Source organism: Molothrus ater, chromosome 4 (genome assembly GCF_012460135.2).
Source record: "Molothrus ater isolate BHLD 08-10-18 breed brown headed cowbird chromosome 4, BPBGC_Mater_1.1, whole genome shotgun sequence".
NCBI lineage: Eukaryota > Metazoa > Chordata > Aves > Passeriformes > Icteridae > Molothrus > Molothrus ater.
Genome location: NC_050481.2, coordinates 16555507 through 16574591, shown reverse-complemented (window position 1 = coordinate 16574591; position 19085 = coordinate 16555507). Strand labels below are relative to the sequence as shown.

The 19085-nt window shown below is 42.4% G+C and overlaps 1 protein-coding gene across 1 annotated transcript in view; it reads left to right on the top strand.

Moving 5' to 3' along the window:
* ARHGAP24 (Rho GTPase activating protein 24) overlaps nucleotides 1–19085 on the top strand; it is a 183116-nt gene that overhangs the window by 57663 nt on the left and 106368 nt on the right. The window contains exon 3 of the mRNA XM_036382895.2: nucleotides 7063–7150. Coding sequence (XP_036238788.1) covers nucleotides 7063–7150 — 88 coding nt within the window. The remainder of the gene's footprint in view (nucleotides 1–7062; nucleotides 7151–19085) is intronic.

Below are 19085 nucleotides of genomic sequence, written 5' to 3'. Positions count from 1 at the left end.
CTCACAGTGTTGCTGTATCTGTCCATCTGTCCAGACAGTCACTGGAGAGCTTTGCATATAAATGAGAGGTTATATTTGAAATTTTCCTCTTGTCAAATATTATCCTTTTGGGGAATAATTGCATTGTTTTGACCCAGATGTTCTGAGGACTGGAAGTTGGTAAATTTCCTTTGCAGAAGAGATCTGTAAAGCAGGACTTGGTCCTTTGTGTTCTGTGCTTTATTGGCTTTTTTTCTTGGGAAATCGAATTTTATCTAATTAAAAGCTGAATTAGTGTTTTATCTAATTAAAAGCTGAATTTCTTACTGACCAGAGCTATTAGAAGTATTTTTTCTGTAATAAAAATATCTAAAAATTCAGTAGTGCCCAGTTCCGTTTTTGTGTTGATCAAAATTTAATGACCATTGTGAAGCCTAAATTAATCAGAACTTCCATGTGTGCATGTAATATTGCTCTCAGCTTGTATTCATGAGTTCTTAAACTCAGTGCACTCTCCGAATTTATTTAGGCATCTTTTTTTTTCCTTTGCCTTTGGAAAATACCAAGGGACATTTCTGTGAGGAATATGGGAACTGCAGAGTGGGATGCACAGGAAGGCACCTCCTGTCCCTGAATCCTGTGACCTGTCCTCTTCTCTTACCTGAGCTCAGTCTTATCATAGCTGTTTCTTCTCTCTTGCTCTTACTAGAGAAATCAAAACCGTAGGCATGCAGTATGGATCCAGCCTCTGGGTTTAGGCAAACTTAATTTTTTGCGCTGTCAATAGCTTAACTTGGCATGAGCTTGCTTTCTCTTACGGGACAAATAAGGGAGTTTTTTGCCTGGTGGCTGCTCAAGCCAAGATTACTTCATTCTTGAGGAAAGAAGTTTCTCTCAAGCCGAGAAGCACTCAACCATGAAGTGAAATGTCTGGCAGGAGGGAAGGAGAAAAATCTTTAAAGAAGCTGTAATCACATAGTAATAAAACTGTCAGTTCTATCTCTCATGTCAGAATAAATGTTTTGGTGCTCCCTATCAGGCAAGCGGTTGAGTTGCTATTCACTACCACGGGAAGGAACTTACCTTTTTTTTTTTTTTATATTAAGCTATCAGGTAGGTTTGAATATTGCTTTAAGTAAAGGAAAAGATCTCTCTAGGCTCCTGTTTGCAGAGTTGCTGAGAACTAAACAATAGTTCTCATTCTTCAACAGAAACAAGCTCTAAAAATGTTTTAACTTAGTGGGACAAGAAAATGTCAAATGCTGTGGTATTTATGCCAGAAAAATGTATGTTGTGTAATGGCTTAATTTTGTCCAACCAACCCTGGTTTGGGGTTTTTTTTTAATATTTCTTTCCTTCTCTTCATTCCTGGCATGTTACCCCCTAAAATCTGAAAAGTCACCCCCAGCCATTGTTTTCTCCTTGTACATATTGCAAAACTGTAAATGGCTGCAATAACTACAAGCCAAGGAGTGAATTACCTCCTGCAGTAAATATACTTCTTCCAATGCTTTAGTTCCTTAAGTAGTATAAAAATCCATTCTTATGATAAAAATTAAAAAAATCTGCACTGACCCAGGGTTTGGAGCCAGCTGCAGAACTTGCTCAGGCCCAGTTTGAAATACAGATATTTCTGTGTAGGCAGTCAGATGAAAGGGCTGGCTTTCAGAGTTGCTGTGCCCTTTTGCAGCAAGTGATTTCACTGGGATCCTGGAAATGAATTGTAATGGTGGAAGTGGAGTTGAGTTTTTAAAAAACTACTGCAGTCAAACTGCTTGTGGTGAACATAGTGCAGGTTTCATTCATTACTGACTTTAGTACGAGTGGATTTGTGTCTGTAGGCTCTTGGCAGTCCAAAGGGCTCACTTGGACATGAGATCTGTTTTTGTGGTAGCTTAAAAGCAGAAACAGCAATGGGAGGAACAAGAATTTATAAATAGCTGATAACTTGCATGTTCTTTCTCCTTCTTTGCTATGCATCACTTATTTATGAATTCACAGGTGTGCACGTCTGTATATACATGCAGAAACATACTTGTGTCATATATTTTCTTTAATTTACATTGATTAACAGCCTTCTCTGTGAAATAAAGTAGATGCCTTTCTGGTGGTGACCTTGTAAATACTAGTGATGTTGAGAGTATTATTCACTAAAAGTAGTATTTTTCATTTTTTCAGATGGCATTTTTCAGTTTAAGATGCCATCTGAGCTTAAGTCCACTGTTGTTCCACAGTTTGACAGCCCAGACTTTGGAGAAACAGTAACAGTGACAAAAGAAACCACAGAACACTGCTGTGTTGGATGTGGCTGTGAGTCATACCGAAGACACAAGTACCCAAAGATTCCTTCTGCCTCTTCATCCCCTCCATCAGCTGCCTCTTCCCTGGCTGATGATCTTCCTGCCTCTCTGAGAGCTGATGTGATGAGTTTTCCATGAAACCACAAAAAACAGATATGTAAATAAAAAGCACCTAACTTGAAAGTCAAAGTAGAGTTCAGTGATCTTTGATAAATAATCAAAGCTGGAAGGACAAGAAGAACATCTGATGTAACTGCTGGTACTCTGTACTTCTCATCCTTTCTTAAGGGATAGCAGGACAAACTACAGCAAGCAAATAGCCCCAGGGAAGGATAAAACCTGAAAACATTATTTTGGCAAGAAAGCACTTAATTGCCTCATGTCTCTATGTGCTTTTTGAGTAAAATCCATACAGAGATATTTAAAATCATGTGTTTTTCTTCACATTTGCCAATCAGCATCATTGGAATTCCTTGTATCATAAACTTTCTTGGGCAAAACCTGATATCTCCTGGGCAAGGTGGTAAGTCTGCTTCAGAAAACTGAGTTGAAATAAGGCAGGGGAGATGTACCTAGGGAAGGGTAATGGAGCAGAGCCAGCAGGAGGCACAGGGTCACTTCCCTGGTGCAGGGTGTCACATGGAGCGTGCAAACAGAAACGCCATCTGTCAGCTGCTCCTCATGAAGCACTTGTGCAGTGGCCATCCTGTCTCCTCTTCCGTGCTTCCTCCTGAAGTTCAGCTGCTGAATGGTGCTGAAAATGTTTTCAGGGACCAGCATGGGATAAAACATTTATTTGAGCAAGACTGTATCATGCTGTGAGACTAATCCAAAACAAGATTGAAGTCATTCTTGCTGCACTACAGTGTTTTGTCAAGCACTTACTTAACAGAGCAGAAATTTTTTCTCAAGTTAAATGCTTCATTTATGCAGATTTTTGATTTTAGCAAATGTGTTGTTCTGCTGTTTAGGAGATCTTTAGTTTGAAGCAACAGTGTGCTATTGAAAAAATCTCTGTGTGTGAGAATCTCCTTTGAAAGTGGGCTTGTTATTTTGTTAGGGAAAAGGCCAATGCTTCTTGAGTAATCCAGATTTCTCCTGCATGCTGCGAGTCATTCTGAATGCTCAGCTAGAGAAGCAGAACTGCCCTGGTAAGGACAGAAGTGTTGGAAATGGAAAAATAACTCGGGCATACTGCAGCAGGAGCTCTGCAAAACACTGCTGATTTGGTGGAGGCACAGCCTGCAAACAGAATGGCAGTAGGAGCCAGGAGAGACTTGGGTCAGGGCCACATTTTTCTCCCACTTCCCTTTTTCCTGTATTTCTATATAGACTGTATGTCTTGATTCCTGCTGGCACCATGCTAGTTTGGTTTTTTCATTTTTCTTTTTTGAAAGCAAAATATTAATCTGCTCCAATCTGCAGTCTTGGGTTGCGATTTTTTAAATATTTTGAATGATCTGAAGACTTTGATGTGCAGCAATGTGAAGCTGCCTTATTGTGGAACATTTGCATGCACACGTGGCACTGACAGCCAAGTTAAACGTGTATTTCCTCTGGAAATCACCTTCCTTTTTTGTATGCAAATTACTGTCTTGTTAGGTGTCTAAGGCTATCTGGTTGGTTTTTCTCCTACTTCCCCCTGGAATTATGTACTCAAGGCAGAAAGCAGAGCTTGAATTTGTTGAAGTTTTGCAACTAACTGATAGTCCATACTCATGGGACTTTCCACGCTGTAAGGATGGGCCTAATGTTGCACCTTAAGGACCCAGAAATGCAATTGAGCAAGGGGAACAACAGCGATCTGGGGACCCCATTTGTATCAGATACCCCACAGCCAGGTCTTTGTTACAGTACAGATGTGTTCCCTGGGCATCAGCTGCTGAGAAACTCAGCAAAGGGACACTCCAGACAGCCTCACTGCAGTTATGCAGACAGCTACAAAGCTTGGCAAGGGGGAAGTGTTGCTGTGTGGTGAAGGCAGGCAGATGGGTGTGAAAGCAGATAGAATGGGAAGTGAGAGAGCTGTAATTGCTCTCTTAACGCTTTCTCTACTAGAGCTGGGCACCCAGGTGCACATTGCACAAACAAAACTATTTTTTTTAGTTTTAAAAAACCCTTCAGATACATATATTGAAGTATTTCATGGGCACTGATGTTTGCAATAATAGTTCTGGAAACAGTGAAATAAAATCACCACTTGAGGACATTTTCTTTATAAACTATGGCAATATTCCTGTATGGTGTTACTGTCTGGTTTCTCTTCATATTAACTTAGCTATTGTGTGTGGCTTTAGGCTTTACAGTTTAGTAGGTGGAATAGGTTTCATCTACGAAACAAAGGCACTAGTGTTATAAATAAAGCACTTCTATGTTCTCAAAAATCCATCATTAGGAGAGCTCCCTGCAAATGGTAAAAGTTTTGCATTAAAGAATCAGAAAACATCACACTGTAATGTGTCTGCAGTGTGCCTGTTGCTAATGAGTTGACAGCAAAGTTCAATGCAGTTTTCGTTTACTGTCTCATGAATTGGTTTTAGTTTAAAGTGCTGTAGGCTAGGTCTCGTTAATTTTGTATTTTTGTTTAATTGAGTCACAAGACCTGTGATTGGCTTGAATATGTTGTATGCCCTCAGTGGTGCAAGCTCCCGAGACAGTGAAACTCCAGCATGAAGAGTGGTCTGCTCATCCAGTGTGCTGGGTGGAGCTTCTTCTGGGTAAAACCAGCTCAACGTGAGAGTGGGATATAAAGTCTTATACCAGTCTTGATGGCCTGGTACACAGGACAAAAATGCATGTAGTTAACATGCCTTTTAGAGATTCTTATTCCTGGTCTCCCATTAGCCTCAGAAAAAAATGTATTCCTTATATTTCCTGTTTTTTCTTTAGGTGTTAATATGAGAATTTGAACTGTATTGTGACCTATGTTTTCGTGTTCACATAATCATTTTTGTTTATTATATTTTGGCGGCCTAATAAGGTGCATTGCAGAAGACTTTGGAGTGTGACATCTATTAAGGGGTGCCGCTTGTGGCAGGAATGAAGGAAGATGGCTCTGAATGGGGCTGTTGGACCAAGGCACTCAATGCTTATGATACATTTGGATATGCAGTGAGTGGGTTAGGCTAATACCTGCTGCTTGTTCTACCTCAGCAGAAAGCTGTGCTGCTTCATCTGCTTTCAGCAGCAGCAAGCAATCACAGTGTTTCATGGAGGTGATCTGTATGTTCTGACAAAATCTGCTTTCATGGAGGTGATCTGTATGTTCTGACGAAATCGCTGTGCACCCTCTCTTCTCCTTCCTGTGATGACACTGTTGTTGCTGGCACACAGCACTGACAAGTTGGTACAGAGCCCAGACTCTGCATCAGCTGGAACAAATACTACTTTTGTGAAACATTTGTTCCCTGTTCTTTCAGGTGGCTTTTTCCTGTCAGTTTGTAAGAATTCCTTTGCGAGAAGACTGTAGTGTTTCCGCTTTTCTCTTGACTTCCCAATAATTGTAAACGGTTCTGCTTATAATGAAGGTTCCCAGGTCATAACAATGAATACTGGGTAACAAAATTGATGTTTTTCATGTACAGGGATATCTTTAGGGCTGTTTAAATGAGGGGTCTGACATATTTGGGCATTTAGTTGAAACTACTATGGAAAATGGTGCTTCATGTTGAACTCAATGATCTGTCAGGACCTTACTTGATGCATTCTGTGTTTAAGATGTGTAAGTTATGTAAGTTGTTTACTTTGGAGAGCCCCATTATGCTGTAATTGGAGAATATTACTAAGTAGGTGTTATCTCCTGTTAACAATGGTAGAGAGCTTGTACTTAATACAATTCCTAGGATGCTGCTCTGAAAATTTATCCCTGGACAGCCATCCCAGCATAATTTCACTGAGAAGTGCCTGCTGACGGGGGTTGAAATGTACTAGGAGGAGCTGTAATTTCTAAAAATGAGAGCTCTCAGAGGAAAGGGGGGTGGTCTATCCATGCCACATGTCAGCAGACCAAAGGAGAGGAAATAAGCTTTGTCTTCAACACAGCCCCAGAAATGTTTTGAGGGTTACAGGGGTTGTTTTTGTCTTTGGGTGTTACTAGAAGAATGCGCAGCTAAAACTTCCCACCTCTCTCAAGGTAGTAAAGTTGTAATAAAGGCTTTCAATGCCTACCACAGAGATTTTCTGACATCTGTCTGCCTGTAGCAAGCACATATTTGGACAGGACTCTCTCTGTGCCTGCTGTGGCTTAGCACCAGCAGCCTGGCACGTTGCAGCCACTGTGTGGGAGTGGGATGTCTTCTCTCTATTTCTTCCCTCGGATGCTATGGGGAAAGGGCCCAGAGCAGGAACTGGGTATGCACCCCACACACTGAGGGTCCTCTTCTATCCAGACCCCCTTTGGCTTTAGCCAAGGAGCCTGGCTGGTGAGTTCACCAGCCTCACCCATGCAAATTCCTAGCTCTTCAGTACCCCTTGCTTTTAAGTCTCGATTTTTCCCTGCAGAACAGTGGGATTAGTACATGTGATAAGTACAAAACTCTGCATGGTATCAAATACCCAAGAGATTAAAAAACTTAAAGCTGTTGTCAAATGCCTCAGTTAATTAAAGTGATCTGTGATGTTGGCTTTTGGGATAATCCCTCCTCAATCTCACTTTGGAAATCAGCTGCTCAGGTGTTTACCGTGAAAAATTCATGTTTAACCCAGTCCAAAAAGAAGAAGCATTAGTTTGTCCAGGTATGGTAGCAGTTTTAATCCCATGTTTGTTGTTACTTTTTTTCTTTAGGGTACCATCTTTCTGCCTGGCAACAGAGTAATTGAGCATCCCTGCAATGAAGAAAGTCCAGGAAAGTTCCTTTTTGAGGTTGTTCCAGGTAGGATATTCTACTCCTTATCAAAAGCCTTTGCAGTTTGTCCTCAGTGACAAATGGCCACATCTGTTCTGCCAGAACAGAAGCTGAGGGTGATTAATGATTCAATTTAAGGGAAAAAAAAAGTTTAATTTGTTAATATGGTGGTTCATAATTTTTTCATTCACCCCCAGGCAGCATAGGAAAAGGATGTGTATTTTGTCATTGTAAAGCAGAATTCCTCAGGGCAAGGAAGTGCCAGGTCCTGCTCTTGGATCACAACAGCCCCATGTGGCATTGTGAGTTGGCAGCAGAGTGGCTGGAAAACCTCCCTGCAGAAAAGGACCTGGGGGTGCTCAACAGCAGCTGGACACAGAACCAGCTGTGCCCAGGTGGCCAAGAAGGCCAGTGGCATCCTGGCCTGGATCAGCAGTAGTGTGGCCAGGGCAGGGATTGTCCCCCTGGACTTGGTGGGGCCACTCCTTGGGTGCTGTGTCCTGCTCTGGGCCCGTCACTAAAGAAAGTCACTGAGGGGCTGGAGCGAGCCCAGGAAGGGCAGTGGAGCTGGGGAAGGGTCTGGAGCACCGCTCTGAGGAACAGCTGGGGGTGGTTTAGCCTGGAGAAAGGGAAGCTGGGTGGGCACCTTATTTCAGTTAACAAGTGACAGGATTAGGGGAAATGGCCTCAAGTTGCACCAGCAGAGATTTAGATTAGATATTGGGAAAAACTGCTTCACTGAAAGAGTTGTCAGGCATTGGGACTTCCTTGTGGAAGGGAATTAGGGGAATCAACCTTATCTGGAGTTATTTCAAAGATTTACAGATGTGATGCTTAGGGACATGGTTCAGTGGTGGATGTTGCAGTCTTGAGTTTAATAATTGGACTTGATTTTTAAGCATGTTTTCCGAAACGAAAGAATTTTGTTTCCGCATCCAGTCAGCCCAGTGTATTTATTCAATATGTTCTGTTAATCCCAGTATTACATTTCAAATTGCCTCCTATCATGGCTATTGGGAAGGGCAAATAGATGGTAATGTCTATTGTTCTTGATTTTTGCTATCAGAGCTCAAATGTGTTCACTGATGTGCCAAGTTATAATAAATTATAAAAGTGTGAGAAATTTGAAGTAGACTTCAAAACTTGATTATGAAAGCCATGGGCAGCAAGGGATTGTTATGCAGAGACAGCCAGTGTGGTATCTCTGAGGTTTAACACTCACCCTCATCTTAAATCAATCAGATTTGGAAAGTTTCTCACTGTCTCTCCTCAAAGTCCCCTTTTTAGATATTCAAAATATTGAAGGAAACCTATTTATTAATATATTAATTGCAACTCTGGAGTGGACTAAAATCCTTTTTCTGTTGGAAATTTAGTGAATTCTCCATATGTCCTGATTTATATGGCACCTTAATCTGTTTGATAATGCTGACACTGGGGATGCTTGTCCTTCATGCCCAAGTTGAGTGTGCTCCATTTCCCAAAATGTTTGTTACACCACCTTTCTATAGAGTCAAGTTAAAAAGTAATTTGTACTTACTTTTGAGCTGAGTTCAGTATTTATCTGGAGCATCCCTGAGAATCAGGTAGGCTTTTTTGTTTTGCTTGTTTTCAGTTCTGAGAATGGGGTTTTGAATGTGTTTTAGGATAGCACCAGTGTATTTATCCCCCACCTCTGCCCCTCCATGCTAACAAGCATGTGGCTGCAGAGACTTCCTACTGGACATGTAATGGCAAGGATTCATGACCAAAAAAAGGGTTTTTTGGAAAATCAGGACATTTCATGCCATAGCACTGATCTTTGGGGGATGAAATGAAAATGAAGACTCAGACTGGCTGTGGAGGAGGTATCACAGTGCAGATGTGAAGCAGAAGTGCCAGCTGTATTTTGTGCAGAGATGAAGTGAGCGTTGCCACTGTCGTCATGTCACTGTTGCTTCTCAAGGCAAGAATTTGTCAGCCTTCTGTAATGGAGCTGTTTGTCATCTGTATCCTCTTAGTGACTCAGTATAAAAGTCAATTTTATAGGCTGACAACAACACAACTGAGCTCATTGAGTGTAACACAGAAAAGTGTATTGTAGCTAAGGTTCTGTTTAGCCTTTGTTAGCTTTCGTATGGGAAATCAGCTATGTAGCAGCAGGATCTATTTGCACATTTTTAAAGGTTTTGTCAACTGAGCATTGTGTTAAATGTATGGTGCCAAAGCTCATGCTGCTCTGGCATTTTTTTCCCTGTATTAAAAGTTGAAGCAGTTTTAGTTACTATCCCAAAAGCAAAAGTGACAAGTCGTCTTTTTGTCTCTCGTGTCTGTGGGCGGCCTGAAAACTTGTGTGCGTGTGTTTGTTTATTGGTAATACATGCAAATTATTTTGGGAATGTATGTGGGAGTAGGTTTATACTAGGAAACTAATACTCTGTATGCAGCCATCTCTGAAGATGAATGGAAAAATGTGTGTGGAGACAAGTATCTTGCAGTTTTGGTGCTGTAATTAAAATACAGATGCCTTTAATTTGCATTTTGAAAACATTCTGTTCATTCTCTAAGTCGTTAGATGATTTAATACTTAAAATTGTTCCTTCTTTAAGAAAAAATTTGGCAAGCTGGCTAAGTTAATTTACAGGAGAGAAACTCTCTCCTGTACAGCACAAAGCCCACACCACTCTTCTGTGTGGGAGGTTTTTTATGCTGGAGTCAGTGACCATGAAATGATTAGTGATGCCTGTGCACTCAGAGGAATGTTTCATGGTCAACAAAAATCAGAAGAGGGTTTAAATTAATACCTTTTAGTGGGAAATGTGCACATACAGCCAAGTTGTGTGATTAGTTTTGAGTGATTGCATTGTATTTGGTAATTATTCTGAGCTTTATGTAGTGGATAAACCCTCATTCTGTGCATTGATTGGATTCTAAAGGAAAGCTGAGGTTTTGCTCTTGGTGTGCAGTGTAATGGGGGAGGGAATCTGTGTTACCAGGGAACTGAAGCAGGTGACCTTGCTGTGCCTCGGTGGGTTACATGTCACCCACAGGTGCAGGACAGGGGCACAGCTGTGGTTTACATGTGTGGTGCTTTGCAGACAGGATTCCTGCACCTCACTGGCACCAGGAGCAGCCAAGCACAGAGATGGAGGAAGCTCAGGCTTGTCCACTGTTTCTTGTCCACAAGTTTTAGAGTCCCCTGGACTCTCCAAGGGTTGCTGCCTGAAGGCATTTGGAGCAAGTGCAGCATGAGAAGCCTTGCAGCAGGGGCCTGTGGCTTTCCTGGGGATGTCTGGATGCTTGTTAGGAGCTCCAAGGACTTGAATCCTCCTTTTCTGATGCTCTCAAGAAGCACCACCACTCAGAGTCATCTGGGCCTATGTAGGCAATTGGTCTAGAAGAGATGATGGTTATTGAATGGACAAAGGAATGTGCTCCATCATTGACTGCAGTTTGATCCTGGAAACTAAGCTGCTCATACTGCTACCCCAGCAGCTGCTGTTACTTGAGATCTTTGTGTGCTAGCTGATGTCCTTCTCTGAGTCTGATAAATCATTTTGCAGCTTGGCCTCAGGTAAGAAGCCAGATCATCACTCCAGTGCTACCTCACCATTTGGATGTTCCTGAATCATGTCTGTCTTTGTCCCTGTCCTGTATTAATGCAGATTTCATTAAAAAATTAACACAGAGGACAAAGTTACTTTCAGGACCATGTTCACTAGCAGGTGACCTTTTCGCAGGCTCTGATCTAAATCATGAGTTCCCTTAGAGACAAAAATATCCTAAAGAGTTCTCTGATGAGTTGTGCAGTTGCATGAATTTTAATATTTATTTAGTACTGTTTAAACTAGAACATACATTTCCAAATACTGATCTTCAGTATTCTTTGTGGAATCTTTTGCTTGTAAACTTTGTGCATCTGTGTTGTGTTTTTTACCACTGACAAAGTATCATAGTCCAGCATGTGCATCTGTGTAGATCAATTTGCAGTTTGGTCTTACTGAGGTACCAAAGTCAGTTCATCCCACTAAAAGCATTCTCTGTGCAGCCCCAAGTTGTGTCTGCAGTTTAAATCAATTAGGATTCTGGCTTAGGGATTATTCAGACTGTTAGGAAAGAACTGTAATAATCCAGCAAAGTCACTTGGAGTCTCTGCTGATGCTTTTTTTTCTGCATTTGTGTCTGCTGATTTCTTGTGCTTGTGGATCCTGGGCTATATCACTTCCTATCAGGCAACATGAGATTTTGTCTTGAGTCATGCAGGGTGGAGACTGCAGAAGGCAAGAATTACACTTTGTTAAAGGTCAGTTTGTCTGGCTCTTAATTAAAACCTCTGTGAGGGAGTGAAATACTAAATTCCAAGAACTTTGAAATAGTTAATTTTTTTTTATTAGTCAGAGGAAGAGTGGCATCCAAAGGCTTTTTTCTTTGTTGCTTCATGTATTTAATTGCATGTTGTATGGCAACCTGCAAGAAATGTAATTTAACTGTTTTGGTAGTGAGTGTGAGATGGGTTTGAGGCTTGGGGTTTTTTAAGCTTCCTTTATGTGAAAGATTGGATAATAAATAGTTTTGCTGCTTCTCCTGCAGTAAGTTTTCACTGCTTTTAGTCAGCTGAGATGTGCATAGGTAGGTCTGTGCCCCTGTGGCTGAGAGCCAGGACTCTGTTTTGCCGTGTGTGTCACACTGATCTCCCTGTCAGTGAACAGCCCATTTAGCCTCCACAAAGGTGTTGGGAGGTTTGAGAAGATGAATGAATGCCACTTTGTTGTGAAGTTACCAAAACCTCTTGAGTTCCCTCTTGCTGTACACTGTTTAGCAGGTTAAGCCCTTTGAGATTTTCGCCATGAGTTCTCAAACATCTGAAACGGGAAGGCCACACTAGGTGCTAATTTTTGCCATCTACTGATTCACAGTGATTTTAATTAAGGGTCCACGAAGGCCTGGAAAATGTGGATTTGCTAAGTTGACTTGTATTTTTTCCCTAAGGGACACAAGTAAGACAAAACAGAAATTGCAGATATATCTTTTTCAGCTAAAAAAGCAATTTTCTTTATAGTGTTCTTGTGTACCTTAGCAAGTTAGATACCAGGTGCTTACTGTAGCTTCAACTTCAATAACCTTCTCCTCTGATATCAGTACTTTTTAGTCCTGTAATTCCTATTGACAGCTAGAGTTCTGTGGGATGGGGAAGGTTGGACTTTACAGTGAGGCACCAAGCAGGGCAGGTGGTTAGCTGACACGTTTGACTATGGCTGATATGATGCAGCACCATGTTTCAGGGATAGAAATGTTGTAGAAGGTTTAGAGCCTGTTGTTTTGAAATAGAACTGTGTATTTTCTGTAAGGATGTAGCCTTGTAAGAAATAAGGGACAAGAGCTCCCTGCCTTATCTTCTCAGGAGTACTTGCCATGTCCTAAGTGAGGCTACACCCACACTTGCAGCAAATAGCTTTCTTTGAAGGCTTAGCAGAATATTGGCAACCCAGTGCAATAAGCAAATTCTCTTCTGTTGACTTCAGGAGAAAATTGTTTGTGTATTAAGAGGTTTTTCCTGCCCTGATACAAAAAAAAAAAAGACTTCCACAGCGCACGTGTGCACACACCTGAGCACTGCGGGTGCTCCCTCTGCCTTTGCTGTCAGGCAGATTCTCTGCATTCCCCTTGCCATCAGCATAGCTAGCCCAATTTATTCCCTTTTCTCCACACTATAAAACCCCAAACCGAAGTGTTAAACCATTCAGCTGCTCTGACTCCTTGCCGGCGCTGAATTCCTGGCTCCTGTTATGATGCGGGCGGATTTAATTGATGCTGCCAGGAAGATGAATGCCTCCCCCTGTACGTGCTGACAGCCAGCAGTGCCTCTTCATTAGTCGTCAGGAGCACAGCACCTCAAGGGCATTGCTGATAGCGCCGGCTGAACTAATTGTACCTCTGATATCTCGTGGAGGGAGCAGACAGGCTGTTTAATCAAATGGGCACCGGCCCCGCTGCACAGATATCTCTGTGTAATCGCCCATTGCGCTAAAGCAGCTCTGAGCGCTGCTCCTTCCCCGTCGACGGTCTCCTGAAAGCACTGCCATCCTTATTAAGGGTGATACATTTCTCAGAAACCTATCTGGTTGAGAGCCACCTCTCTGCACTTGAACACATTGGCATGCTCTGCCTCATTCTCATCCTTTGAAAGGTGATTCAAAACTGATTTTTTTATTTTTTCAAGTGGGTCTTGGAGGTTCCTGGAGTCAGCGAGCCAGGGAAATGAAGCTGGCTGAAGCCTTACTGCATGTTTCTCACAAGGTTAATGGTGAGGGCTCACTGGAAAGGAACGCTCTTCCATCCTGAGCAGCAGTTCTCGTGATGCGAATTTAGTCGATGTGCCCAGTTTTGTCTCCTTAGTAGTTTTCAGAAAAACAAAACCCAAACTATCCTCAATCCTACGTCCCTGTGAAATGAGATGGTGGGTCATGCCGCTGAGCTGTTGTGCTACCACCATAAAATCTGCTCATTTCTGTACAAGTCAATGCATGTGATAGCCCCTTTTACTTATGTTTTTGTGCCTTTCTAGTCATGGCTACTGAGCAACAACTGGGTGAAGTCACCAAGTTTAGGAAACCTTCTTTTTGTTCCAGTGCCTCCTTCTGTGACATTGGACCAAGTCTTACCTTTCTGTGCCTATGTGTCCACACATATTTGAGATGATACCTGCAGAACAAGCCTTGCGTACTAACGGGGTCAGTCTGAATTAATGACAACCTATGTACGAGGGCTTTGGGGGAGAGAGGCAGGGCTGAGATTGAGACACATACTTCCAGAGTGACATGTGTAGTTTTGCCTCATCTCCTTCACATGGAAGATCCCCTCACAACACTGTATCTTTAAGATCTCATATTATGAGATCCCCTCACGATACTGCGTCTGATTAAAGATTGATATTGGTGTGACTCAGATTTGGGCTACTAAAGGACTACCAGAAAATGCCCTGTTTATCATGCAAGAGGAAATGAAGCACCTTTTCCCATTCAGAAGATGAGATTGCTTTTCTGGTAGAACTCAAGCGCTGGTATGTAGCAAAGAAGAGCCTGAAATAACAGTTTTACACATAATTTCTTTAAATATGGAAGCATTAATTAACAGGGTTTTTTTGGCCCAGAATTATCTGATAGTTGAAGTTTAGGCCATCTGGTTTTGAAGTGAAGGAATTAGATCTAGATGTAAAAACTATTTAAAAGAAAAATAAAAGAAGAGCCTTCTCTGAATATCTTCTCTGAGGTATGCAGCATGTGTAGAATAAACACATTTCTCCTTGCTCAGATGGCTTGGGTGTTGTATTTAGTGGAACATCACAGATTTTTTTATATAAAACCCATTATCTTGAATCCTTTCTGTCTTGGTGAATGAGTGCAGACTATAGGCTTAAAAGTGTGTTTATATTAGAAATAGTAGTAATGTTGCCTGTTTTCTGAATGTTATTTTCTAGTTACAGTCTATTTTGAAAATAAGTGAGAGAGGTGAATAATTTCTGAAATCTACTGTGCAATTGTATATTTTCTTCATCTAAAGTAATTCTGCTTAATCATCTGTTCTCAGTGACATTAATTTCATGTGGCAGAAGACTGTACAGACTCTATAAAAATTCACCCATACTCCATAAAAATATACCATTACTCAAGCATGGTGTATGAAGCTGAAGTTAAAATGTTATTTTTCACTTGTGTCTTTTAATTCAGCAGTGGATTGCTTTTATTGATCCTGCTTAGCCCGTGGTGCATGTGATCTGAGGTGTGTTAAGTTAGCAATATCGATCATTTGTGACCCACTGCTGTCATTCTGGAGGTCATCTGCTGCACAGGTGAATTTGGAACATAATGGCAGTGGTACCTCTAAAAACTTAAGTGGCAAAAAAGCAAAGTTAATGGTTGAGTTTGTGATAAACTTCTCCCACCATTGTTGTGTGCACACACCAGATTGGCTCCCACTGAGGGTGCAGCTCATAATGAGCTTTGAGGGATATGGCTTATTCTCAGGCTATTTTAAACACTACCAGTTGTAATTGCAGCAACAATGAGATTTCTTTTCTCTGCCTCAGCTCTGCAGCCAGCACTGGATTTTGATCATTAATAATGTTGGAAAATGGCTCAAGTAGTGCCAGAAATGCAGAGAGAGTTCTCACAAAGCCAGGTGGTCTGTGGGAAGTGAGAAAGGTACCTGGAATGAGAGCTTGTTGGATCATTTCTGATAGTGATTTGGGGACCAAATTATAGGTGTGGGGAAGCACAATATTGGCTTTTTCCATTGTTCTGTTAAAAGGTGTGAGAAAATCCCTGAACTTTGAGTGTGCAGTGGCTGTGGGGCTAAAGATAAAGATAAATTGCACTCCAGGTGTGTGGCTGGAGTGAGTTGTGAAGCTACAGCAGGTCATCAGTAAGGTCTGTGTCCATTAACCTTGTGTCCGTGGCTGCTTTGTTTGCCAGTGCAAAATCTTGTGCGTTGATACTTTTGGCATTCTCTGGGGTGGAAGTACAAACTTTGCCTCAGAAGAAGCAAAATGCCTTTTTCTAAATACACCAGCTGCCTTCGTTGGTTGTTCACGGTTTTTATAGCTTCATGTAAGTCCCTCTAGTGGCGACATCAAAAAGTCCAGTGAAGTAATAGATGTTGTGTCTGGGATACCCAGTCCAAGGCTTTAGTTTTTAGCTTCATTATTGCTTTTTGGAATAAGCACAGTTTGAAACTTAGATTCCCAAATAAATCCTTTGAAGTAGGAAGAAAATTCTGGGAAAAAGTGAAAAGTCAGAGGCAGTGATAATCCAAGCTTCTTTTGACACAAGATGTTCCTAAATGCCCATACTCATATTTTTTGGATGGATCGTGGTGATGATCATTTCTCTCACAGAATCGAGGATCTATCAGCTTTAGTCAGCGTGAAAGGTTTTACAAGACAATAATGTTTTCATTGCAATTGTCTGTGTGCACTTTCTGTATTTCAGTTGTTAAAAGACGCTCTGTATTCGATTAAGTAAGGAAAATAGCATTGTAGGAAGAAGTGAGACAGAAATGTGATGGGGGCAAACTCCAAAGCATAGAAATTCAAGAAATTTGATGGGGTATTTTCTAGTACAGATGTTGGCCAGTCTTTTGTAGCAGTAGTAATCATAATAGTAATAATAATAACAATGATAAAAACCAACATAAAATTCCCATGCTCATTACCATTTTCAGCAAGAAAATCTGCAGGTGCAAAATGTAATTCAGTTAAGATGCATATAACCTCTTCCATGATACAGCTGGTGCGATTCCACTGTAAATGTCAGGAAAGCCAGAGAGGAAGTGGCTTGCCTGAAGCTGTCTGGAAAGCTGGTGGCTGGCTCTGAAGGCAGATCTTGCCTCCTTGGTGCACCAAAGACCCATTCCTCTGATGTGGGATGAAAAGGATGGAAGTTTGTGAAGTCCTCTTATCTCTGAAAGTAGTGGGAAAATCCTAGTTCGACTTGGATTAAATGATGGTTTAGCAAAGCATCCTCCAAATACTTTACTTCATAGTGCCTAGGTAATCTGCATAGGACCTGGATTATTTTCCAGAAGTGTGCAGATCTCACAGCAGACAACCCATGTTTTCTCAAGTGCTTGGGTGTTGCTGCCTGACCGAACCCTCCACCCTGTGGCAGTATGAGGCTCCCAAGTCCTTTGCTCTTTATCCCACCCTTCTGCATACTCTTTCATCTTCCCCCTTTTCAATTACTGGTGCCTGGGGAACACTGATCCTTACTTAAAGCATCATCTTTCTTCTTTTCCAGCCTTGTATTAAAAGGATGGGAAAAAAATTTTCAAACTCATGGTGACTGCAAGGACCTCACTTGTTTCTTCAGCATGGGTGTCAGATTTAATGCTGAAAAGGCAGAATATCAGCCAATTTCAGAGTTACATCATGTACATGGTTATGCAGCATGTTAAAAGTGATGTTAGGCTGATTCCTTCCCTTGGAAAGGAGAGGAAAACCTTTCTGTGAAATGTGAATGTCTCTTCCTAGGCCAGCGTTGTCTCATCTCTCCTCATGGAGTCACAGCTTGTCCTGCTACCTCTGGAGGTGGAAATCTCTGCTAATTAAACTCTGTCTCTTATAAATCTGATGGGCATAACTTGTGAAATTGTGATGTTCTGTGCTGTATTTCAAATCCTTGCTATATCCATAAATTTAGTGAGCTCTTAAGTTTTATTTTCTGGAAGAAATAGCAAGGAGGACCATGTGATTGATGTGTGTTCATGAAGAGATAGTGTCAAACTGCAAGCCCGTGGCTGACTGTCAGGTTTTATGGAGCAGGCCTGCAGTTTAGGTGATGACTAATGAAAGCATGAAGTCAGGGAGCATTGTTTGATGGTATTACACGGATTCCTGCTGCAGACTGAGCACTCTCTGCTGCGGGAGGAGTGGGACTGCTTGCTCTGGGTTGAAGCAAGCCAAACCCAGCAGCCAGCATTCCCTGTCCGGCGTGTGTCGGGAGCAGCCTGCCCTTTGTCCGTGCGCTGTTGGATCTGCTCCTCAAGGGCTCCTTTCAGGGCGACACGGAAAATGTGACAGCCGTGTCACACTCTGCTGTGTGCCAGCGTGGAGGAGGAGAACACCCAGAGATGGGGGATTTTTGCAGCTTGCTGAGTGCAGTGCTGCAGCCACGGGGTCTGGGGGGAAGGTGCCATATGCTGCCATTTGGCACGGTGGCTGCGGGGGCACAAAGCGCATCGTTGTCCTCGGCCTTGGCAGAAGGAGCTGGCAGTGTGCCTGCTGGGATGCTGCCTTTGGCAAGGGATGGGAGCGGCAGGGACGTGGTGGTAAAAGGGCAAACGTGTCTGTGCCTCGCGTGCCACGGTGGTGCAAGTGCTGGGGAGAGGGACACGCTGCCTGGGGCACTGTCATGTGCCTCCTCCATTCTGCCATGGAAGGAGCAGCTGCACCAGCAGTGAGTGGGGTCAGCACGGGGCTCCCAAACCACGGCGGGATAATGTGTCTGTAAGGAACCATAACTCCAATCAGGCTCTTAGAGTGGTAATAACAGGAGGCTTATGCCAGCTAATGGAGAACGAGCTGGCTCTGTGGAGACCTTGCTGAACTTGGATGAACATCCCCAAACCAGATCAGGTACACCAGGGGCTGGTTTGCTTTGGAAGGACATGACACCTGCAGCTTCATGCCTTTCACTTTGTGTTGTGACTTACTAGGTGTGCACCTCATTTTCTAGGCACAGAGGAGAAAGCAGGGGCTCAAGGAAAAACTTGAAATAAACTGCCTAAACTACCTGATGTATCTTTGCTCAGGGAACAAAATACTGACATCTCAGTGATGGTAAGAAAGTGGCACTGAGGTAGGAGAGTGTACTTTTAGCAGCAAGCAAGCCAAACATTGAAATCAAGGTACAAGAGACAATAATGGCTGGAGCTAAGGGGAGCAAATAATGGAACTAAGCAGTGGGCTACTAAAATGGTATATTAAGGGGGTGTGTTTGCATCAGAGAACATGAAATAATTTGTGCCATACCCTTATTTCCTTATTTATTGAGAGTCAGGTTGTGGTAAAGGCTCAAGAACAGCCCCAAGTATAAAATCTGTTCCTGCAAGGCACACGTGCATGCCCGTGCTGTCCTTCTGTTTGCAGTATTGCAGAGGAGCAGCTCTGGAACAACTATGAGAGAATTCTGGCAGGGAGGGTAGCCTACAGTTCATTATGGGCCTGGGATGGATAAAAGCACTTTTAGCTTCCATCTGTTCCAGTTTGGATCATGCTGATAGAGGGGTCATAGTTTTGTCAGTGATGGATATCTGAAGTCATTGCCATTTTTAGCTCGTCCAGAACTTTCTCCCTTCTGTTTACTGGACATCTATCTTTCTTTTTGACATGTATTGCCAGATAGACTGCAGGTGGTGATGAGCTACAGGTGTTAGATGAAGTGAATCTCCCCTTACTGTCTCTCCCTCTTTCACTGCTGCATGTGGC